The sequence below is a fragment of the Protopterus annectens genome, chromosome 2.part0 (assembly GCF_019279795.1).
Source record: "Protopterus annectens isolate FY-2018-M chromosome 2.part0, PAN1.0, whole genome shotgun sequence".
NCBI lineage: Eukaryota > Metazoa > Chordata > Ceratodontiformes > Protopteridae > Protopterus > Protopterus annectens.
The window spans coordinates 1,348,145,134-1,348,163,803 of record NC_056728.1 but is presented as its reverse complement, the minus strand read 5'-3'; the positions used below and the strand labels follow the sequence as shown (position 1 = coordinate 1,348,163,803).

The following is an 18,670-nucleotide window of genomic DNA, read 5'->3' as shown; positions in this document are numbered from 1 at the left end:
CTGGCCACAGCAATACCAGAATAAGGTTGGGAAAGTAAGAGGATGTCTGGTAGACCCAGCATGGAGGAGGGACACTGGGGGCTGGGCCTGTAAACATGAGGTCTGAGGGGACCAAAACAACCCAAAAAAACCCAAAAGATGAAACTGGCAGGCTGGACAGAACATTAAGATGCTAGGCACTAGCTGCTACTCTTTTGTACACATAAGCCAATCAAATCTGTCAATCACCTCTGAGACCCAAGCTGGCAAATCTACTGAAATAAAGGGGGGGGTCTACATTAGGAATCAGGCCCTGATGTGGAAACATTTTTCACTCCAATAGTTGGAGACATCTTTACCTTGGACTTCAAGAGTTCCCTGTGTTGCTAAGAACCTTATGGCCTGAAACAATGTTCTTCTTGGCCAGAAATGGGTGAATGGAATGAGTTCTGTTTTTTTCCCTTGAACTTTGTGATGATGTGTGTGGCAGGAGTGCATAGAGGTATCTCTTGTGTCACTGCAGAGAAAAATATTCACCTCTGCTTCCTCCTTGCCTTGCTGAACTAAGCAGAAGAGGGGGACAACTGCATTCTTCTGAACAGCATACAGGTTTCTTCTCTAGTGTTCCCCACTTTCAAAAGACCCTGACTAGGATCAGTCTCTAAGAGAGAACTGGAGGAGTAACTTAGTGTCTTTGTCACCATGTTCACCTCACCAGGATGTAAAATACTGATACTGTGATGACCATACTTGTGGCTCCATGTCACATTAACACTGTGTCCATGAATAGGGGGTGCTACCTTGTAACCCTTGATGTGGAGCTCCTCTCTGGGAGGGGAGACATCATAGCAGCTACACAATTAATTCTCTAACCCATAACAGAAGCATTTGTCATCCAAAACCTGCAACAAGTTCAGCTGCAGGAAGAAAGACCCATCAGAAAGTTGGTGGGAATTATTTTTCACTCAAGAGCCTGACAACACTGGTCCAACATAAAAAATGTCTATGGTTCTGAAGCCACTGATAATGTACAGTCCACTGCAGCAATCACGTCCTCAGACATGCTCATGGCACCATGAACATTTGTGGTTGTCATCAATCTCAGAATGAACAGCTGAGATCTGGTCTTGATCCTGTTCTACATTCTTTTGAAGATGACCAAAGTCATAATCCTCCTGGACCATCTCCAAATGTTACAATGGCGGATGCTACAAAGTGTCCAATTATGCCAAGAGCACAGATCTGGGCAGGGATCAGAAAATATTTTTCCCATTTTGTGGTAATCCCCAGGGCCTGCATACAAGACAGTACTGACAAGATGGCCACCTTCATGGAGACTCTACATGAAGATACCAGAAGACAGCTGCCCGTGTATGGAAATGCCAGGAGGCTTTCTCCTGCAAGATTTTGTCCACCAAAGCTAGCACTGTGGTGAAGACTTTGCAGTGTTAAGGAAAACCCAGGTGGCAATATTTTTTTGCATTAGAAGTGAAGTGATACCCACTGACAGAACCAGAGGAATCTCCTGTGTGTATCCCACTACTGATGATAGATAAATAAATAAATTCATAAAGCAACCATCACGTCTAGCAAAACCATCCTGCTGATGGAAAAGGTATGATTCCCTGCAGGATGACCATCCAAACACAAACATATTGGATGTACTTGTTCAAACTGCTGAGATCCAGAATGGGATGGAAACTGTGTGCCCCCTTTGGGATCTGGACTAGATGGAAGTATTCTCCCAACCCTCTTTGAAAGTTACATCATCATCTGCCTCTCCACTGAACAGTACATTTTGGACTTAACCCATGAGTTCCAATGAAAAGGAATGATCCAGGAGCAAAAGTCTTTTTGAATAAGGACTATTGAGCTTCTTAATATGATTGTGACAGCCTTATGTAAGACTCACTGATCCTCTGCAATAATTTTCCAAGTTGGGATGAATTTGGTGAACTACCTACCCTTTGTCAATACAGGAGAGTAAGATAGTACTTAAGGACTTTTTTAAGCATTGGAGTGGACCTTTTCTTCTTTTGGTATGGCCAGTTAAAAGACAAAAGAGGAAAAAAGTAATCATTGACAGAATGAACATAAACATCTGTTTCATTCTTAAGAGGCTACTGATTAAGCTCTGGGAGGCTGACTAATCAGCACTTCTGCAATAAAAATGAAACCCTGAATCTTGCTCCTGATCCCCTATTTCAAGAAGAACAATCTCAGTCATGCCTTCATGTGCAGGTACAGAACTGAGCCTTCAGAACTAGCCAAAGTGGCACTACTGCTAAAACTGTAGTGAATTACATGACAGTCCACTACCAAAGCCAAAAGCAAAGTTTCATGAAGATGCTTCTTGAGCCCAGACTCATGGAGATCCTTGAGCTTATCCATAACTTTCTTAGGTGAAAAAGGAAATCAGTCGAGTGAAAAGAATAAAGGAGGACTATGAATCCAAACATGGCAGAGATGTAAACTCTCTTACCACACATGTCTACAGCCCTAAATTCCTTGTTAGGAGGCAAACTTATTAAATGATGTAATCTTTGGGATCTTGGTTGGACTGAAGAAATCATACAAGAGTCAGCAACTGGATGTTTGCAAACTGCTCTGTTGCCTCAGGAAATATCAGCCTTCTTTAGTGATGAAAGTGGCAGGGTTAAGGAAGAGTCAACCCTCCTAGATCATATCCCAAATGACTGACTGTGACAAACAGATAAAACAGGGCTTCTCAGCCATCTACTCTAGAAATTTTGCAAGGTGCTTCTATGTTGAACAGACAGGGGCTCAACGCCAATCCAGGATACTATTCATAAGTGCAAGAGTGTCTTGAAAGGAGAAGTTATCCAACAGACAGGTAGATTGGGTTAGAGTTGTTCATCTGAAAGAGAGTGGCCTTGGGATCCTCAGATTCATCAAAAGATATGGAGTGGAGGGGCATTTTTGTCTACTACTCCCCAAAGGAGTAAGACTGATGAGAGTACTGAGAAAAAGAAAGCATGCGACAAGCCATCACAAAGTAAAGGTGGAGTGGGACCTGGTGCTCAACTGTGCACTACACTAGCTAAAAGCAGCAGGCTTTTGGGAAATCCCACACTGGGTAAGGTGCATGATTGTCCAGGTTCTGAGATGTGAATCCTGGCGAGGGATGGCCTGCTGTACCCTCCTTGGTTGAAACCTATGGGGGGGGGGCTGTAAGGGGGACTATCCCTGGATGAGAAGCCTTGGCCTTGAGTGCCATCATCTATAACTGGATGACACAAGAAATGATTCCTCAGGTTCAAGTTAGCTGGCCACTGCTTATAGTTTGTTATCCAGGGAAGGCTGGCAATATGGTTCAAAAATCCTGGGATACACCCCAATGTGTGAAATAAGGGTGCACCTTCCCAGTCTCTTTAGCATCAACCAAATCCTGTGGATAAGTTCAGGCTCAGTCCCTCACAAGCTGAGGATGATCTCATCAGCTGCAATATTTTGAGGACATTGAACGCTACACTTTCCTTCAGGAGATTCAGTCTCCAGACCTTTCCTCTAAGTGCTGGTATGTGTGGCAATGTTCTGATTTATGCCTGGGCTGCAAGGAGGACTCACTCTCACAAGTTTCCATATCAACAGGCCATAATTCTTCCCTTTTAATCTTCAAGTAGCTATGTCAAACCTCTTACACTTATGATAGTTATTAATGTTGTGCTCTTCTCTGAGACAGTGCAAGCAATACCAGTACAGGTCTAGCCTGGTAATATGACAGCCACATGGACAGTTACTGTGCTGTTCAGATGTGAATGTAGAACTTTGGTGGGCTCTGGGGATGCACACATTTTTGCAGCAAGCTTGTTACACCATACCATGCATTGGTAGGTGCGATCAGTAATCTCCAAACACAGGATTTTACAGAAAAAAAGTGTTGAATTCCTATTTGGTACAGAAGCTATAACTAACCAAAACCCATCAATAAGAGTCTTCCAAGTTATAACACTGCATTCACACAGGGCTGTAACTGAGAAAAAGACTCCTTGCCTGAAGTCTGCACAATATCAGACTGCCAGAGGCAGGTGCAACCACATACTGAGTGAGGCAGCGCTGTACTAAGGTGCAAGGTGACTTACTGCAGCACTGCAAATTGCCTAATTATTCAAGAGCGCTCCATCTGGTGTCATCCATTTGACAAGCAAGTTGTAAGCCAGCCCTATTGTTTGATGCTAGGCAACAGTTCTCATCAAGCTGCAATATTTTCTTTTACTTATCACCAGATTTGTTTATCTGTTAGTTTTCATGGGTTTCCTATTGAAATGTTGCCACTCGAAATGCTGAGTGCTGACAAGTTAAAAAAAAAAAAGACTGAAAACCCAGAAGAATAGTGGGTCTTGACGATTGCTCTTCTCCTTTTATCTTCTTTTTTGCAAGGTGACAAGTCTCCTACACCCAATGTGGAAGGCAAGATCCCACACCCCCTAAAGTTATATATGCCAACTACAAGATCGCCATACATCAGAAAAAAGGGAATAGCCTAAGAAATGTCCATCTCAGACTTGGTATATGTAAGTTCGTTTTTGGCCAGTTAGTCTCCTTGTTTCAAGGCTTGCTGTAGCAGGTCCTGACTTTTTCGATGGTTACTGTTTTACTGTCCTAAAAGACATACAGAAATAAGGTCCTGAGATACAGCTACATACATCATTTTTGAACATGGACTTTGTGTATTTTGCAATTTTTCCTACATGAGTTACAGTTTTAATGTTTTGTTTTTGCAGTATCTGTTAAACCAAAATGCAAATTATATTGGGAATATTTAGCTCTTACCTTCAGCTCCAGTCTTGTAGTGTTTGCTTGGCATCGATATGTGGCCAGCAAAAAGTTACCATTTGGCTAGATAATTAAAAAAAATATAAATTACAGCTGTCAGTATGCATTTATGTCTTGCTAAAATACTGAAATGTTATCTAAAACAGACAAATCAGAGCATAATTAATACTTTATTGTTAATTGTTTTAACCACTGATGCCATGCCTATTTGTGGAGTCAAAACATTTGCTGTGCTAAATAAATACTCGGATGAACATGTATGTACTAAATTAAAGACCTTGGTATTCCAAATGATCTCCTCATCAGAACCCAAGGAACTCCATCCTTCACCCATATTTAAACCATTACAAACCTAAAGCAAATGCTAGTCTGATACCCTGGAGGCAATGCTTATCTCTAGCCAGTGGTGAACAGAGAGAGACTACATGTCTGGGCAATTGAAACTCAGCTGGGAAGCAGTATTAAGTAGACAAGGTCATCTCTCTACTATTTGGGTCAGAGGTAGGACAACAGCACAGGCAGCATGCAGTCAGTTGATTGCACAAAAACAGACATGTATTCTTCCTTCACTGTCATCACTGTATATAGGTAACTATTGGAACTCAGAGCAGAAATATACCTCCAAGTACCTAAAACAGAATGTGTACCCTCAAGGGATCTCTTTTTCTTTCTTCCAGCATGCCTAATACATACAATGCAAAGACAATTTCTTTTGAAGAGACTTACCTAATGGGGGTTTATATAAGGTTACATCTGAACCACAATGGGAATGGGGGAATAAATGAGATCAGCAGAGGAAGGCAGTATTAAAGAAATCAATAACGTTGAAGAACATAAGGGAGAGGAACAGAATCCCCAGAACCTACCTTCACTGTTAGTAAGGTCAATAGCAATTACATCAACCCGATTTGAACATGTACAACCTAAAAATACTGAATATTAAATAAACATCTGCATTTTTTGTGTATAACCACTACTTACAACCTAGCCACCGACATTTTATTTTACTTCGTTAGCAAACATTCTTGGAAGGTGGCATTGCAACAGAGTGGTGATACTCTCTGATATCTGCTTCATTCTATTCATGGTCATGGGGTTCTTATATCCTAGCAAGCAGTGTGCACAACACAGAGAAACCAGTCTTGAATGGGACAAAAGTCCATCAGCAAACAGGCACATAGTCAAGCCTATGGACAATTTAAGGGTTTTCTTGATCTATGAATGGCTTGTTATTATTATTTGTATTATTCCCAGGTTGAGCCTGAAGTAGATCCTTTCTGTATCAATGCTCTGTTAATTAACCAATATGTAAATAAATAAATGAATAAATAACCAACATGCACATCTTTGAGACATGGAAGGAAACTACATCACCTAGTGAAATCCCACATGGACAGAGTAGGGATGTACAGATTCTGCAACTCGATACAGAAGGCATCCAAGCTGGGTAATGAACTAAGTAACCAAGGGCTATTAGGGAGCAGGGCTAACTGCTTCACCACTGCTCAGCCAAGACAGTCTTAGCATCTTTCAAAAAATAGGCTTTACCTATTCTGAAGACTACATTAATCTAATCTGAAGACATATACTTATATAGACCATTACAGAGTTGATCATCAGAGGTGATGGCAACGATGGGATATTGGCTGGAATGGACTGGACAGATGAACAGCTTTCTTCTACCAACATTTTTTGCATATATACAATCTGCCTGCATTTTGTACATATTCAGTGGTCACCACAATTCTTATTCTGTTTACATCTTCTACTCAGACTATTTTCCTCACGCTTCCATACTATTTGTACTAACTTCTACCAAGCTGTAGATTTCTGTCTTTGAAAATGTGACTAGTCATTAAGGGTGGGTATGGGCAGGTAAATCTGTTCACTGTTACTTTTGAACTAAATGTGGTCTCCTCAAATACTAGTTAAGGTCTTACATCAACCTCTGTATTCTACTTGCTCCTTGTTTCCCCCTGTCTAATAACCTTCCTAGCATATTCTTCTATCTCTCTAGGAACTCATAATTCCTCTCACCCCTGTTCATCCTCCACTTCCTTAGCTCCATCTGAGCTGGTCTTTCTCAATGGCTGTCACCCCTACCTCACTCTCAGCAATTAGACCTTTTCATCAACCCTTTATGCAGGTTCAGCTTTATTTCTTACCACAGCTCTTAATTATTCATGCAGCCAATTATACTTTTTCCCTTTAAATACATACTACTCCCACAATTCCATTCAGACTGGCATCTCTTTTACCGATTCCCAATTCTGTTCTCCATCTGTGTGTTTAACCACTTATCTTACTGCGACCATTATCTCTCTTACCATTCCCCAGCCATATCATGCTGGCACTCCCAGCTTACCACTGTAGATACCTTAGCCTCCGCTGGCATGACATAATCTAGCTCCTTCACCCTCTACTACACCTTAGTAACGCTAAAATCCAACTAATTCTACCTACCTTACGAGCTAAGATGAACATCTATTATTGCCAATGTACTGATTAGGACCTTTCATTGCAAAAGGAAGAAAGTACAGTTTTGTACCTACCATAAATGTAGATGTTCGAGTGCACATACAGCTGCAGTCATCACACTTGGGTTATCCTGCCGTCAGGCGGGTCCTCGGTCGGCTGAATTCCAAAGTCTAGGTCCGGCATCGGTTGTCGTCGCTTCTTCCCTGACATCAGTGCGGCAGAGGTATAAAAGAGGCAGCAGACGCCATTTTCTTCAGTTTTTCTTGCCCCAGATGTCAGGTGCCCCCAGAAAGGAAGGCAAAACATGATGTCATGCAAACATACATAAGTAGATAAATCAAAACAGAAGTTGCAAGCAAATACACCACAAAGGAATACCCCAAATAGGTTGTATGTTAAAGGTATTTGTCATAAGCCCTGTCCTAAGAGGGGATGGAGGGAGGGTAACCTGGACTGCAGCTGTATGCGCACTCGAACATCTACATTTATGGTATGTACAAAACTGTACTATGTTCATCGTGCATACAGCTGCAGTCATCACACTTTGGTAGAATCCCAAAGCTAAGTAAGGGTGGCTGGTACTAAGCGGAATTAGGAGGGGCTAGAATGCCCTGCAGGACTGCTGTGGCAAAGCCCACTCTAGATTTTGAGTATAGTGGTAGGTGGTAGTGCTTGGAGAAAGTGTGCACTGAACTCCAAGTAGCTGCTTCCAAAATGTCCTTGGTAGGGACCCCCCTGAGGAAAGCTGCTGAGGTAGCTGTAGCCCTGGTGGAGTGGGATCTGATACATACAGGCACTGATTTTCCATGAAATGAATAACAAAAGCGTATGCAGTGGGCTATCCATTTTGAAACAGTCTGTTTGGAAATAGCCTTTCCTTGAGCAGCTGTAGCATAGGACACAAAGAGCTGCTCAGATTTTCGGAATGACTTTGTTCTGTCCAAGTAATAACGAAGTTGCCTGTGAATGTCCAAGGAATGTAGTAGCCTCTCTCCTTTGTTCTGTGGGTTTGGATAAAAGGTAGGTAAATAAATAGACTGATTCAAAGCCACACTGGATACTACCTTTGGCATGAAGGTAGGGTTGGTTCGTAAGGAAACCATGTCCTGATGGAAGATGATGAATGGTTGCACAGCCATGAGGGCCTGTAGCTCCGAAACCCTGCGTGCTGAAGTAATAGCCAGAAGGAAGGCTGTTTTCCATGACAAGTATTGTAGCTCTGCTGAAGAAGCCGGCTCAAAAAGGAGGCAGTGTCAGCTTCTCCAATACGAAGTTGAGGTCCCAGGCTGGAGTTGGTGGTTTACGTGGGGGTTTTATATTTTTTGCCCCTCTAAGGAACTGCCTTAATAGAGGATGTGAGAATAAAGGAGGATCCATATTGTATTGTGCTGAAATGGCTGAAGCGTGGATCTTGTTGGAAGAGAAGGAGAGGCCACTGTTTAACATCTCAGTTAGGTACTGTAAAATCTGGGGTATATTTATTACCAAAGGATTCCGACCCTTTGCTTGATTCCAGGAACAAAATCGTTTCCATTTGTCGGAGTAGGTTTTTTTTAGTGGAGGGTCTCCTGGCCTCCAAGATGACATCCTGTACCTCCTTGGAGAGGAGAGTTTGTTGGTAAACTAAGGTATTCTCCATGCAGCTAGATTTAGCATTCTGAGCTGGCTGTGAAGGGTCTTGTAGTTGTGCTGGGACAACAGAAGAGGAACTTGAGGAAGGGTCCATGGTGGTGAGTGTGAGAGGCTCTTTAGGAGAGGATACCAGTGCTGTCGTGGCCAGTCTGGAGCAATGAGAATCATTTGCGGCCTCTCTGCTCTGGTTTTTAGTAGGACTTTGGCCAGTAGAGGTAGAGGCGGGAAGGCATAGACTGTCAATGCTGTCCAATTGAAAGAGAGTACGTCCACTTTCCAGGCCTGTGGATGATAGGTCCTTGAGCAGAATTTTTCCAGCTGGTAATTTCTGTGGGTAGCAAATAGATCTATGTCTGGCTGTCCCCATGCCTGAGTTATCTTTGAGAAGACTTGAGGATGCAACTTCCATTCATGTGGGTCTGTCATTTTTCTGCTTAAGTTGTCTGCCAGTGTGTTTTCCTTCCCTGGCAGGAATTGTGCCTGTAGTTGAATTTGTAATTCCAGTGCTGTGTTCCACAGGGTCATGGCTTGCCTGCACAGGGGGTATGAATGCGTTCCCCCCTGTTTGTTTATGTACCACATGACTGTGGTGTTGTCTGTCCTTATTAATAGCTGGCCTGGATGCAGTAGGTCTTTGAAGGTCATAAGAGCATTTTGCATGGCTAGCATCTCCTTTTGGTTGATGTTTAGGTGCATGTCTTTTTGGGACCATTTTCCCTGAATACACTGACCTGCCATGTGTGCTCCCCAGGCATAGTCTGAGGAATCTGTTGTGATGATTTGAGTTGCTTGTGGTAAACTGAAAGGAAGACCTGTGTTTCTTTGGCATGCTTGAGCCCACCACAAAAATTCCTTTTGAAGGCATGGAATAAGTGGTATAATCGTTTCCAAGCTGTGGCTGTGCTGAGACCATACGTTTTTTAGGTACCATTGTAGTTTCCTCATATGCAGCTTTGCAAATGGTATTAGTAAGATGCAAGATGCCATGAACTCCAGAGCCTGCAGGATTTTCCTTGCAGTTAGCCTGGTTAAAGTTGCCATTTTGTTGTAGTATTGAAACAGTTGCCCTTGTTTGTCTGGCATGAGGTAGGCCATCTGGGTTGTTGTATTTAAGCTGGCACCCAGGAAAATTATCTGTTGAGAAGGTATTAGCTTTGATTTCTTTTTGTTTACTGTGTACCCCAGGCAGTTTAACAGATTTATTACAAATGCCAGATGTTGCAATAGAAGGTCCTTTCTGTCTGCTTGGATCAGGCAGTCGTTCAGATATGGGTAGATTTGGATTCCTCGTTGTCTGCAGAAGGCAATTACTGATGCCAGGCATTTCGTAAACACTCTGGGCGCAGTAGATAAGCCAAAGGGCAATGCAGAGAATTGGTAATGGGTTGAACCTGCAAGAAATCTGAGGTATCTTCTGCAATCTTGTCTGATAGGGACATGCAGGTATGCCTCCTTGAGGTCCAACGTTACCAGCCAAGACTCCTTGCCCAGCATGGGAAGAAGCTGCTGTAATGTGAGCATCTTGAATTTTGGTACCTCTAGATATGTGTTTAGAATAGATAGGTCTAAGATGGGTCCCCGGTCTTTGTCCTTCCTTGGTACCAGAAATAGTCTTGAATAAAAACCTTGACCTTGCTCTTTTGCAGGTACCTTTTGAATTGCTTTCATATCCATGAGAGTGGAAATTTGCCTTTGTGCCTCTGCCCATTGATTTTGTGGCAGGTTTGGCATGCCTCTCATTTTTGGAAGGGTGTGAAAGTGGAACCTGTAGCCTCTGTCTATAATATCCAGAATCCATTTGTCCTGTGTAACAATGTGCCAGTTTTTTGAAAATAAGGCCAGTTTTCCGCCCAAAGGTGCTGCCATTATATTTTTGCTTGGCAGGCATAGGGGAAAGTCATTGCATCTGTTTTCGAAATGACTGTGGTCTGTCTTCTCCACCTCTGGGGGTTGGTGTTTGCCACTGTCTAGCTCTGTAAGATCCTTGAGGATTTTCTCTACTCCTTGGGCATCTGAATCTGCCCCTTTGGGGTCTGTCCGTGGCTGGAAAGGACCAATTTTTTGAAGGCCAGTTTCTGCTGAAGCACGGAGGTTGCACCTGCAAGAAATCTTTAACTGTTTGCATAGATTTTGCTTTTTCCTCCATTTTCTTTAGTACATCCTCAGCTTTAACACCGAACAATACATCTTTTTGTAGTGGTGCATCTAATAACTTAGCTTTGACCTGATCTGGTAAGGTTTGCTCTTTGAGCCAAGCATGCCTACGTATGACAGACCCTGTGACAGCGGCTCTGCATGAGGCCTCTAAAGCATCAAAACCACACTGCAAGGTATGTTTCCCCACTTGTTCTGCTCCATGCAACAAATCCTGCAACTCTTTCAAGTCTGGTTGTTCTGTTTGTGTCATTTTGCCTTTCAGCTGAGATAGCAAGAACTGTTGGTATTTTAACATATGAAATTGACAGTTTAATGCCCTCATGGTTAAAGTGGCTGAGGTATACACCTTTTCCCCCCACCTTTCTAATACTCTAGAATCTCTCTCTGAAGGCAAAGGGTTTTTAGCAGTAGAGACCTTAATCCCCTTGGGACCCTGTGAAATAGTTTCTGGGTCAGCAGTATGGCTTTTATAAAGGAACTGGTGAGAATCAGGAACCCGGTAATATCTGTCTGGTTTAACAGGGGCTGGAGGTAATGAGTCTGGATTAAGACTGGCTTCTGCGTACACATCATCCAAAATATCTAAGACAGGAGGAATAGCCAGGGGCCTATGCTGGGGAAGTAGTAGAAATTCCCTGAGCCTTTTCTTGGAATCTAAATAATCTTGGCCTTCCCAGTGGAAGTTCTCTCTCAGTGTATGCAGGGTTTCCCCAAAAGAGAAGTCCTCAGGGGGGGGGGGGGAGACCAAGGGAATAGACTCCTCAGCATCCGAGTCTTCAAATGGGGAATAGGAGTAATCCTGGTCCTCAGAATGGTCTGAAGTAATAGAAGCCTGGTCTGAGGAAGGGTAGCCTCCCTCCAACCTGGGTCTTTTGTCTGAGGGGGGTTGAGAACCCCTGATGATAATAATCAAATCCTCAGCCATTTTAAGCATCTGTTTTTTAGGCATGGGGCCTTGAGAGAGGGTCTGAGGCCCTGTTTTTTTAATTTTCATTGCAGCTTTAGATTTAGTAAATGTTTTAAAAGATGAGGTGGTAGGCCTGTACACGCCTTCAGAAATGGCAGGCCTGGCTAAAATTTGTTTCCCTGCCAAGATTGGCGTCGGTATCTGCAGTGGGAATGGAGACCGAGGATCCTGCGGCCTCAGGTACTGAAGTCGCCGGTAAAATAGTTTCATCGGTAGTCAGGGGCTGCGTAGGCACCTCGCTGAGAACCAGAGAACCGGTAGTCGGCCTAAGCGTGATCTCAGTAGTCGGTGCAAGCCTCGGGTGCCTATCCTTATCCTTGCGTCTTTTGCCTAAAACTGGCGTTGGAGCATCTGACGACATAATATAATTAAACTTTTTGCCAAAATAATGAAGGGCGAACTCCGCCCGGTGCTTAATAGTGCGCTTGCTAAACCTAGCACAAAAACGGCAGGCCGAGACGTCGTGGTCTGGCCCTAAGCAAGGTATACAGTAAGAGTGAAAATCCTTATGCGGTATTTGCTTCCCACAAGAAATGCAATTATTAAATTTGACATCGGTCTGAGGCAAGAAAAGTTTCCCCAATGGGGTACTTAGCTTTAAAGAAGACTTCGGCTGAAATACTATTCGTAAATCTCAGGAGCTGGCCGACCGGCACTTGCGAACTGCTTCTGCTTCGGGCACCGCACGGCACGAAAGACTGAAGAAAATGGCATCGGCTGCCTCTTTTATACCCCTGCCGCACTGACGTCAGGGAAGAAGCGACGACAACCGACGCCGGACCTAGACTTTGGAATTCGGCCGACCGAGGACCCGCCTGACGGCAGGATAACCCAAGTGTGATTACTGCAGCTGTATGCACGATGAACATCTTGGTTTGTTATGGAGACATCCAGTCCAACCATGGTTGATCTACTACTTGTAATCAAACTACATATTCAGTTCTCCCACAGATGTAGGGTATGGACTGAGGGTACAGGACTTATTGCTGGTAAATTACCAAAATTTGTATCTCCTGATATTTGTGGCATATCAAAAACTTGTTTGAATACTTTAATTTTCAACCATGAAGCTCAAGTCCCTTGTTGCACCCTAATGAGGGATAATGAAATAAAGAAAATATGTGATGGTGTGGTTCTGTGTGCAAAAGAATGGCTTCAGAACTCAGTTCAATTCTTAATGTCAAATGCAGCAGACAGCATTTTTTTTATCCAGCTTTTATTTTGAGGTGGCAAGAAAATGCGCACTGGATGTGCCCAACTCAAGTTCCCTTGTTATCCTGACAGCCTAACGAAGTTTACTTCTAGGATAACAAAGAATATCATGACTTCCAAGAAGGCTGTGCATTGGTTAACATCTTAACTCTAGCTCTCCCAGTGTGAAAACAGAAACTCAACAGAAAAAGCCAGTAGATTTTGTGTTTATGGATAATTTTCAGTAACTGACTAGCAAGTGTACTGTCTGGATGCCAGTAAAAAGAAAATACAGAGCACCTGGAAAAAATCAGCTACAAAAAGTTAGGAAGAAACACTGACTGGGGAGAGTTCTGCAGCTGTTCAGCAAAAACCAATGCAACCTCCAGACATGACTTCCAGTAACCTACAGGAAAATATAAGGCAATTGCACGCAGACCTTGTTAAAATAAATTAAACAGTCATGGAGTACATCAACACAAACAACAAAAGGCTGGGAAAATGGAAGAAGCTTTAAACAGATATTCAGATGAGATGATAAAGCTGCAAAAATCAGGTTTAAATGAAGAAAAGGCTGGCTGAATAAGAGACTGCTCAGGAAGAGAAGTTAAAATAAATAAATAAATAACAGAATTAGAGGAGAGAGTATGTAGAAAAAACTGAGATTTCCAACTATACCAGAGAAGCTGGAAGGAACAGATTGCATTAATTTTATGAAAGCACAAATAAGCAATTGGACTGGTATTCCACAGCAGGCATTGTTAGCTGAAAGGGCACATCATGTGTATGCTCCAAACCTGGCTATGACAAAGCAACCTACACCTTTAATAGCAAAGATGCAATCCTACCAGCAGAAAGAGTTGATTCTGACAAAACTGTGGCAGAAGGATAAAACACTAAAAGTGGGAGACAGCAGAGTGTTTCTGGGGAATGATTACTCATTGTACACCAGGCAGAAGAGGAGTAAATTCATTCCACTAGTCACAGAATATTGAGAGGCAGGTGTCTTCAAGGTATTCTTTCCTGCAGGGATAAAATCATTGTTGATGAAGTACATGCTAAGGAGGAAATACAAGAGTTTGCCCAATAAAAAGTGAGCTGTGAAACAGAAGGAGATTCTGCTTCTTGTTCTTCTGGTAATAAAGACCACAGAAAGACTGTACGTCTGAAACCTTTTCCACTGTTTCAAAGGAAAATGTTGGCGAGAAGGAAGGGAACATGAGAGTTGAAAAGAAGAATTGAGAGTACACTGCAAATGAAGCAGATACAGGTTGGGAGATGGAGATGAACAGTAATAAAATTAATAATGTAGGATTACAGTGCAATAATTATATTTGTGATATATGACAGAACAAGAAAATTTGGAAACATTGGATTTTTACACAATTTGTTGGACTTGTGGGGGACTCTAAAGTACTTCATGTCATTAATGTTTGGAAAATGCTTTGGGGAGGGAAAGAGAGGGGAGAACGTCATTTTTTTTTAATAGTACTATTTTTGTGGTGTATGGTTTTCCTTGCATGCTATAAGTAAAGTTTTCTCAGTTGTTTTTAAGTGTAATGAGGATTGCAAATAGGTGCTGCTGTTCCTTTTTCCTTTCTTTCTCCCTTCTCTCTTTCTTTCTGTTCAGTTTTAAGAACTGTAGCTACTGCAATGTAAAAAAAAAAGCATGGTTAAAAGAGCATGGCAAAAGAAAAAATAATCTGCTCTTTCTCATTCTTGCATGGGAGAATGACTGGATTAAGACCTTAGATTGATTTAGTAACACATTTTAAGAGAAAGCAAGTAAATGAAAAAGAATGCTGAATATTTTTAGCAAACAAATGCATGCTTAGTAACAATTCTGTATCTGGCCCTCATGACTCCAAGGAAACAATCTGATAACGAGAAACTGGCTGTCTGATTCTCATGTCTCCATGGAGATAATCTGATAAAGAGAAACTGGTTACAGTGTGGTGGAGGCCGATTGGCTTGGGGGAGAAAAGAGAAACTGGCTAGAAGACAATGTTCTCTGAAAGCATTCAGGGGTTTTCCCAGCTGGGACAGCTAAAAAGATAAGACAAAACCAGTTAGCACTGAGTAGAAGCACAGGCTGCATTATGCATCTTAGCATGGACAACCTTTCTTTTAGGTCAACTCAAGTCTCTGAGTGTGGCGGTCAGTAAGGGACATTTGTTCCAATTAGGAGGGTAAAAATTCAGTATTTGAAGATGTACATATCTTTGCGTGTTAGTATTAAATTAATAGGTTTTAGGGGGTACTGGGGTTTTTTTGTTTTGTTTTTGTTTGAGGGCTTTCAATAAAACAAAAAGTTTTGTAATGTGACACAGGCTCAAATGGATATGACAAGAAACAACTATATAAAAGTTCAACCTGTCATAACAGTGTATGCATGTAACAAAAGCTGGAACAACACATTTAACAAAAAAGATGTTATACATAAAAGGAATACAATAATGTTTTCTGTACTGTCTTTAAATGTCAATGGTCTCACAGATAAATACAACAAAGAAAGAATACTGAACTATATTAAAAATGTAGAGTGCAAATAGCTATATTACAGGAAACACACTTGGAAAGAACTGAACATGTGAATTTGCTAAAGACAGGTTTTCACCTCTATATCACATCATCAAATACATGAATATCGAATGCTCACATGAGTGAATATTCACGTACTCGAAGTTTATGAATTTTTTTGCGGTACAGTGAAGATTGGGATTTTTGTCCTTTCCTCACTGTAGGGCAATTTCGGAGTGGGAATATATATTTAGTGGGGGGTGTGGGGGCGCAGCCAGCACAATACTGTTTTCGAGTATGTGAATATTCACTCATGTGAGCGTTCAATATTCACATATTCGATGACGTGATATAGACGCGGTTATTCAGTGAAATATCTGGAAGAGAGGAAAACAGGAGTACTTACATTAAATGCAGGAGGTGTGCCAATAGTGACAGAAGAGAATAAAAAAGATAATAATGGCAGATTTGTATTGCTGAAGAGCGAATGGCAGGGGAGGAGGTTTATACTAGCATGCATTTATATTCCACCTAAAACTGCTGTAATGGAGCTTAAGAAAATTCTGGGAGAAATAATCAGTTTTCAGCAAGGAATATTACCTTATGAGGGGGACTGGAGTTTGATTTGCAGAAGTGAAGATGTGTCTGGATGGCCCAGAAGGGAAAATATAACAAAGGAAGGTAGATTTGTGAATAAATTTATGAAAATATTTGTTTTGGAAGATCTGAATTCAATAACAAGAGTTATGAAGTGAATTTACATATTATTCCCCAAGATAAAAAAAACTTGGGCTAGGCTAGACAGAATTTACATTTCACAGAAACATGAGCATTTAATTGAAGGTCTTGATACACACCCAATAATTATTTCAGGCCATGCACCAATAATAATCACGATAAAAACACATAGTAATGAAATAAAAATGAGACACTGGTGCTTTCCCACCTATCTATTGAAAAGAGAGGAATTTAACGAACGGGTAAGCAGAGATTATTCAGGAGCTATTCAAGGGGATAGAAATTACTTCTGAAAACAATGGTAAGGAGTGGGATAAAATTAATATGGAGTTTAAAAATAGGGTGGAAATAAAAGAAAGGGTGTTGTGGTTAAGAAGTAACAAGAATTATTTAGAGGGACTGACAAATGTTAAAGCATTGCAGAATACAGGGAATCTCACAGAGCAAGAAGAGGATCAGCTGCAGAATGCTAAGCAGAAAATAAGAAGTTATGTACCTACCATAACGTTCCATGTTAGTTGACTTCTTCTCACCTTCTTTCTTGCTGGATGGGTTCGGAGCCAATCCTCGGCTCCGACTCGGCAATCTACTAAAGCTCGAGAGCTATTTACTGGCTTGAGGCCCTTCCTATATCCCACAATGCTAAGCGTCAGATCCCGAGATCTCATTTGGCAGAGCTAACACCAAGGAAAAATTCAAGGACACCTGTCCAACCACAAGGAAAAACTATAGTACAAGGACAGAGGAGGACACAATGTACATCAGAGCTGTCCAGAGGAAGAAGGCCTCAAAAGGGGACTCTTCTCGGTCTGTCCAGGAACGGGGGAAGGAGGGTGGGACACAAGAAAGAAGGCGAGAAGAAGACAACTAACATGGAACATTATGGTAGGTACATAACTTCTTAATGTTAAGTTGTCTATCTCGCCTTCATTCTTGCTGGATGGGACAGCGTCCCTAGCACCTTAGTCCTGGGTGGCTCATTGGAACAGACTCTTGAGCACAGTGGAAAAAAACTCAGCTCTATTCCTACAGGCAATATCCAACTTATAATGCAAAATAAAAGTATGAGGAGTGGCCCAAGTGGCTGCGGCACAAATAGATTCCATTGGTAGTCTTGCTTGAAAAGCTACCGACGTAGCTAAAGCTCTGGTGGAATGACCTTTAGGTTTAGCAGGGAGTTCTTTATGTCTGAGCTGATAAAGCAAGGTAATAATAGAGGACAACCATCTGGTTAAGGTTACTTTGGAAACTGGCAGTCCTTGCATGCCCTCGGCATAGGATAAGAAGAGTTGGTCTGATTTTCTTATTTGCTTAGTCCTGTCCAAGTAGAAACGTAATTACCTATGAACATCCAAGCGGTGCAAATTTTGTTCAGCTTTGTTCGAATAGTTAGGAAAAAAGACAGGCAGATCAATAGTCTGATTCAGATTTGTTTCAAAAGGTATCTTGGGTAGAAACGAAGGATTAGGCCTAAATGAAACTCTGTCCTTATGAAACACAAGATAAGGAGGACAAATACAGAGGGCTTGAAGTTCCGAAACTCTCCTAGCTGATGTGATGGCTACCAAAAAGAGAGTCTTCCAGGAGAGCAATTTTAAGGAACAGGAAGCCACGGGTTCAAAGGGGGGGAGAATCAAGGAAGCCAATATCAAGTTCAAGTCCCACGGAGGCGGGGGATCTCTGACCGGGTGCCTAAGCAACAAGGTTCCTTTGAAAAAGGTCTTGCAAAGTTTGTGGGACATGATGCTGGTTTCTGACAGGCCAGCATGGAAATTTGCAATAGCAGCTAATTGGACCCTAATGGTGGCAGAGGAGGGACCAGCTTGAAAGAGCTCTGCTAAAAAATCTAAAACATGATGGACAGGGGCTGTAAAGGGGTCAATATTCCTACCCTCTGCCCAGAAAGAGAAATGTTTCCTGGTGGCAGATTTGTGCGAAGAAAGTATGATTTCACGCACTGGCTGAGAAATTAGTGGAAGCCTGGCTAAGGTTGGAAGTGGAGCAACCAAGCTGTGACGTTGTGAGACTGAAGGGATTGGTGCAGCCTGCCCGACTGACTGATGGACCAAGAGGTGTGGCACTGGGTCCAGATTCCATGGCTGCTCCAGCAGGTGATGATGCAGGAATGGGAACCAAATTTGTCAAGGCCAGTAAGGGGCAATGAGGATCATCCTGGATCTCAATGCAGTTGCTTTCTGAATTAGCTTGGGA

The 18,670-nt window shown here is 42.2% G+C and overlaps 1 protein-coding gene across 1 annotated transcript in view; it reads right to left on the bottom strand.

Moving 5' to 3' along the window:
• BBS7 (Bardet-Biedl syndrome 7) overlaps positions 1–18,670 on the bottom strand; it is a 1,778,061-nt gene that overhangs the window by 369,902 nt on the left and 1,389,489 nt on the right. The window contains exon 13 of the mRNA XM_044061529.1: positions 4,774–4,839. Coding sequence (XP_043917464.1) covers positions 4,774–4,839 — 66 coding nt within the window. The remainder of the gene's footprint in view (positions 1–4,773; positions 4,840–18,670) is intronic.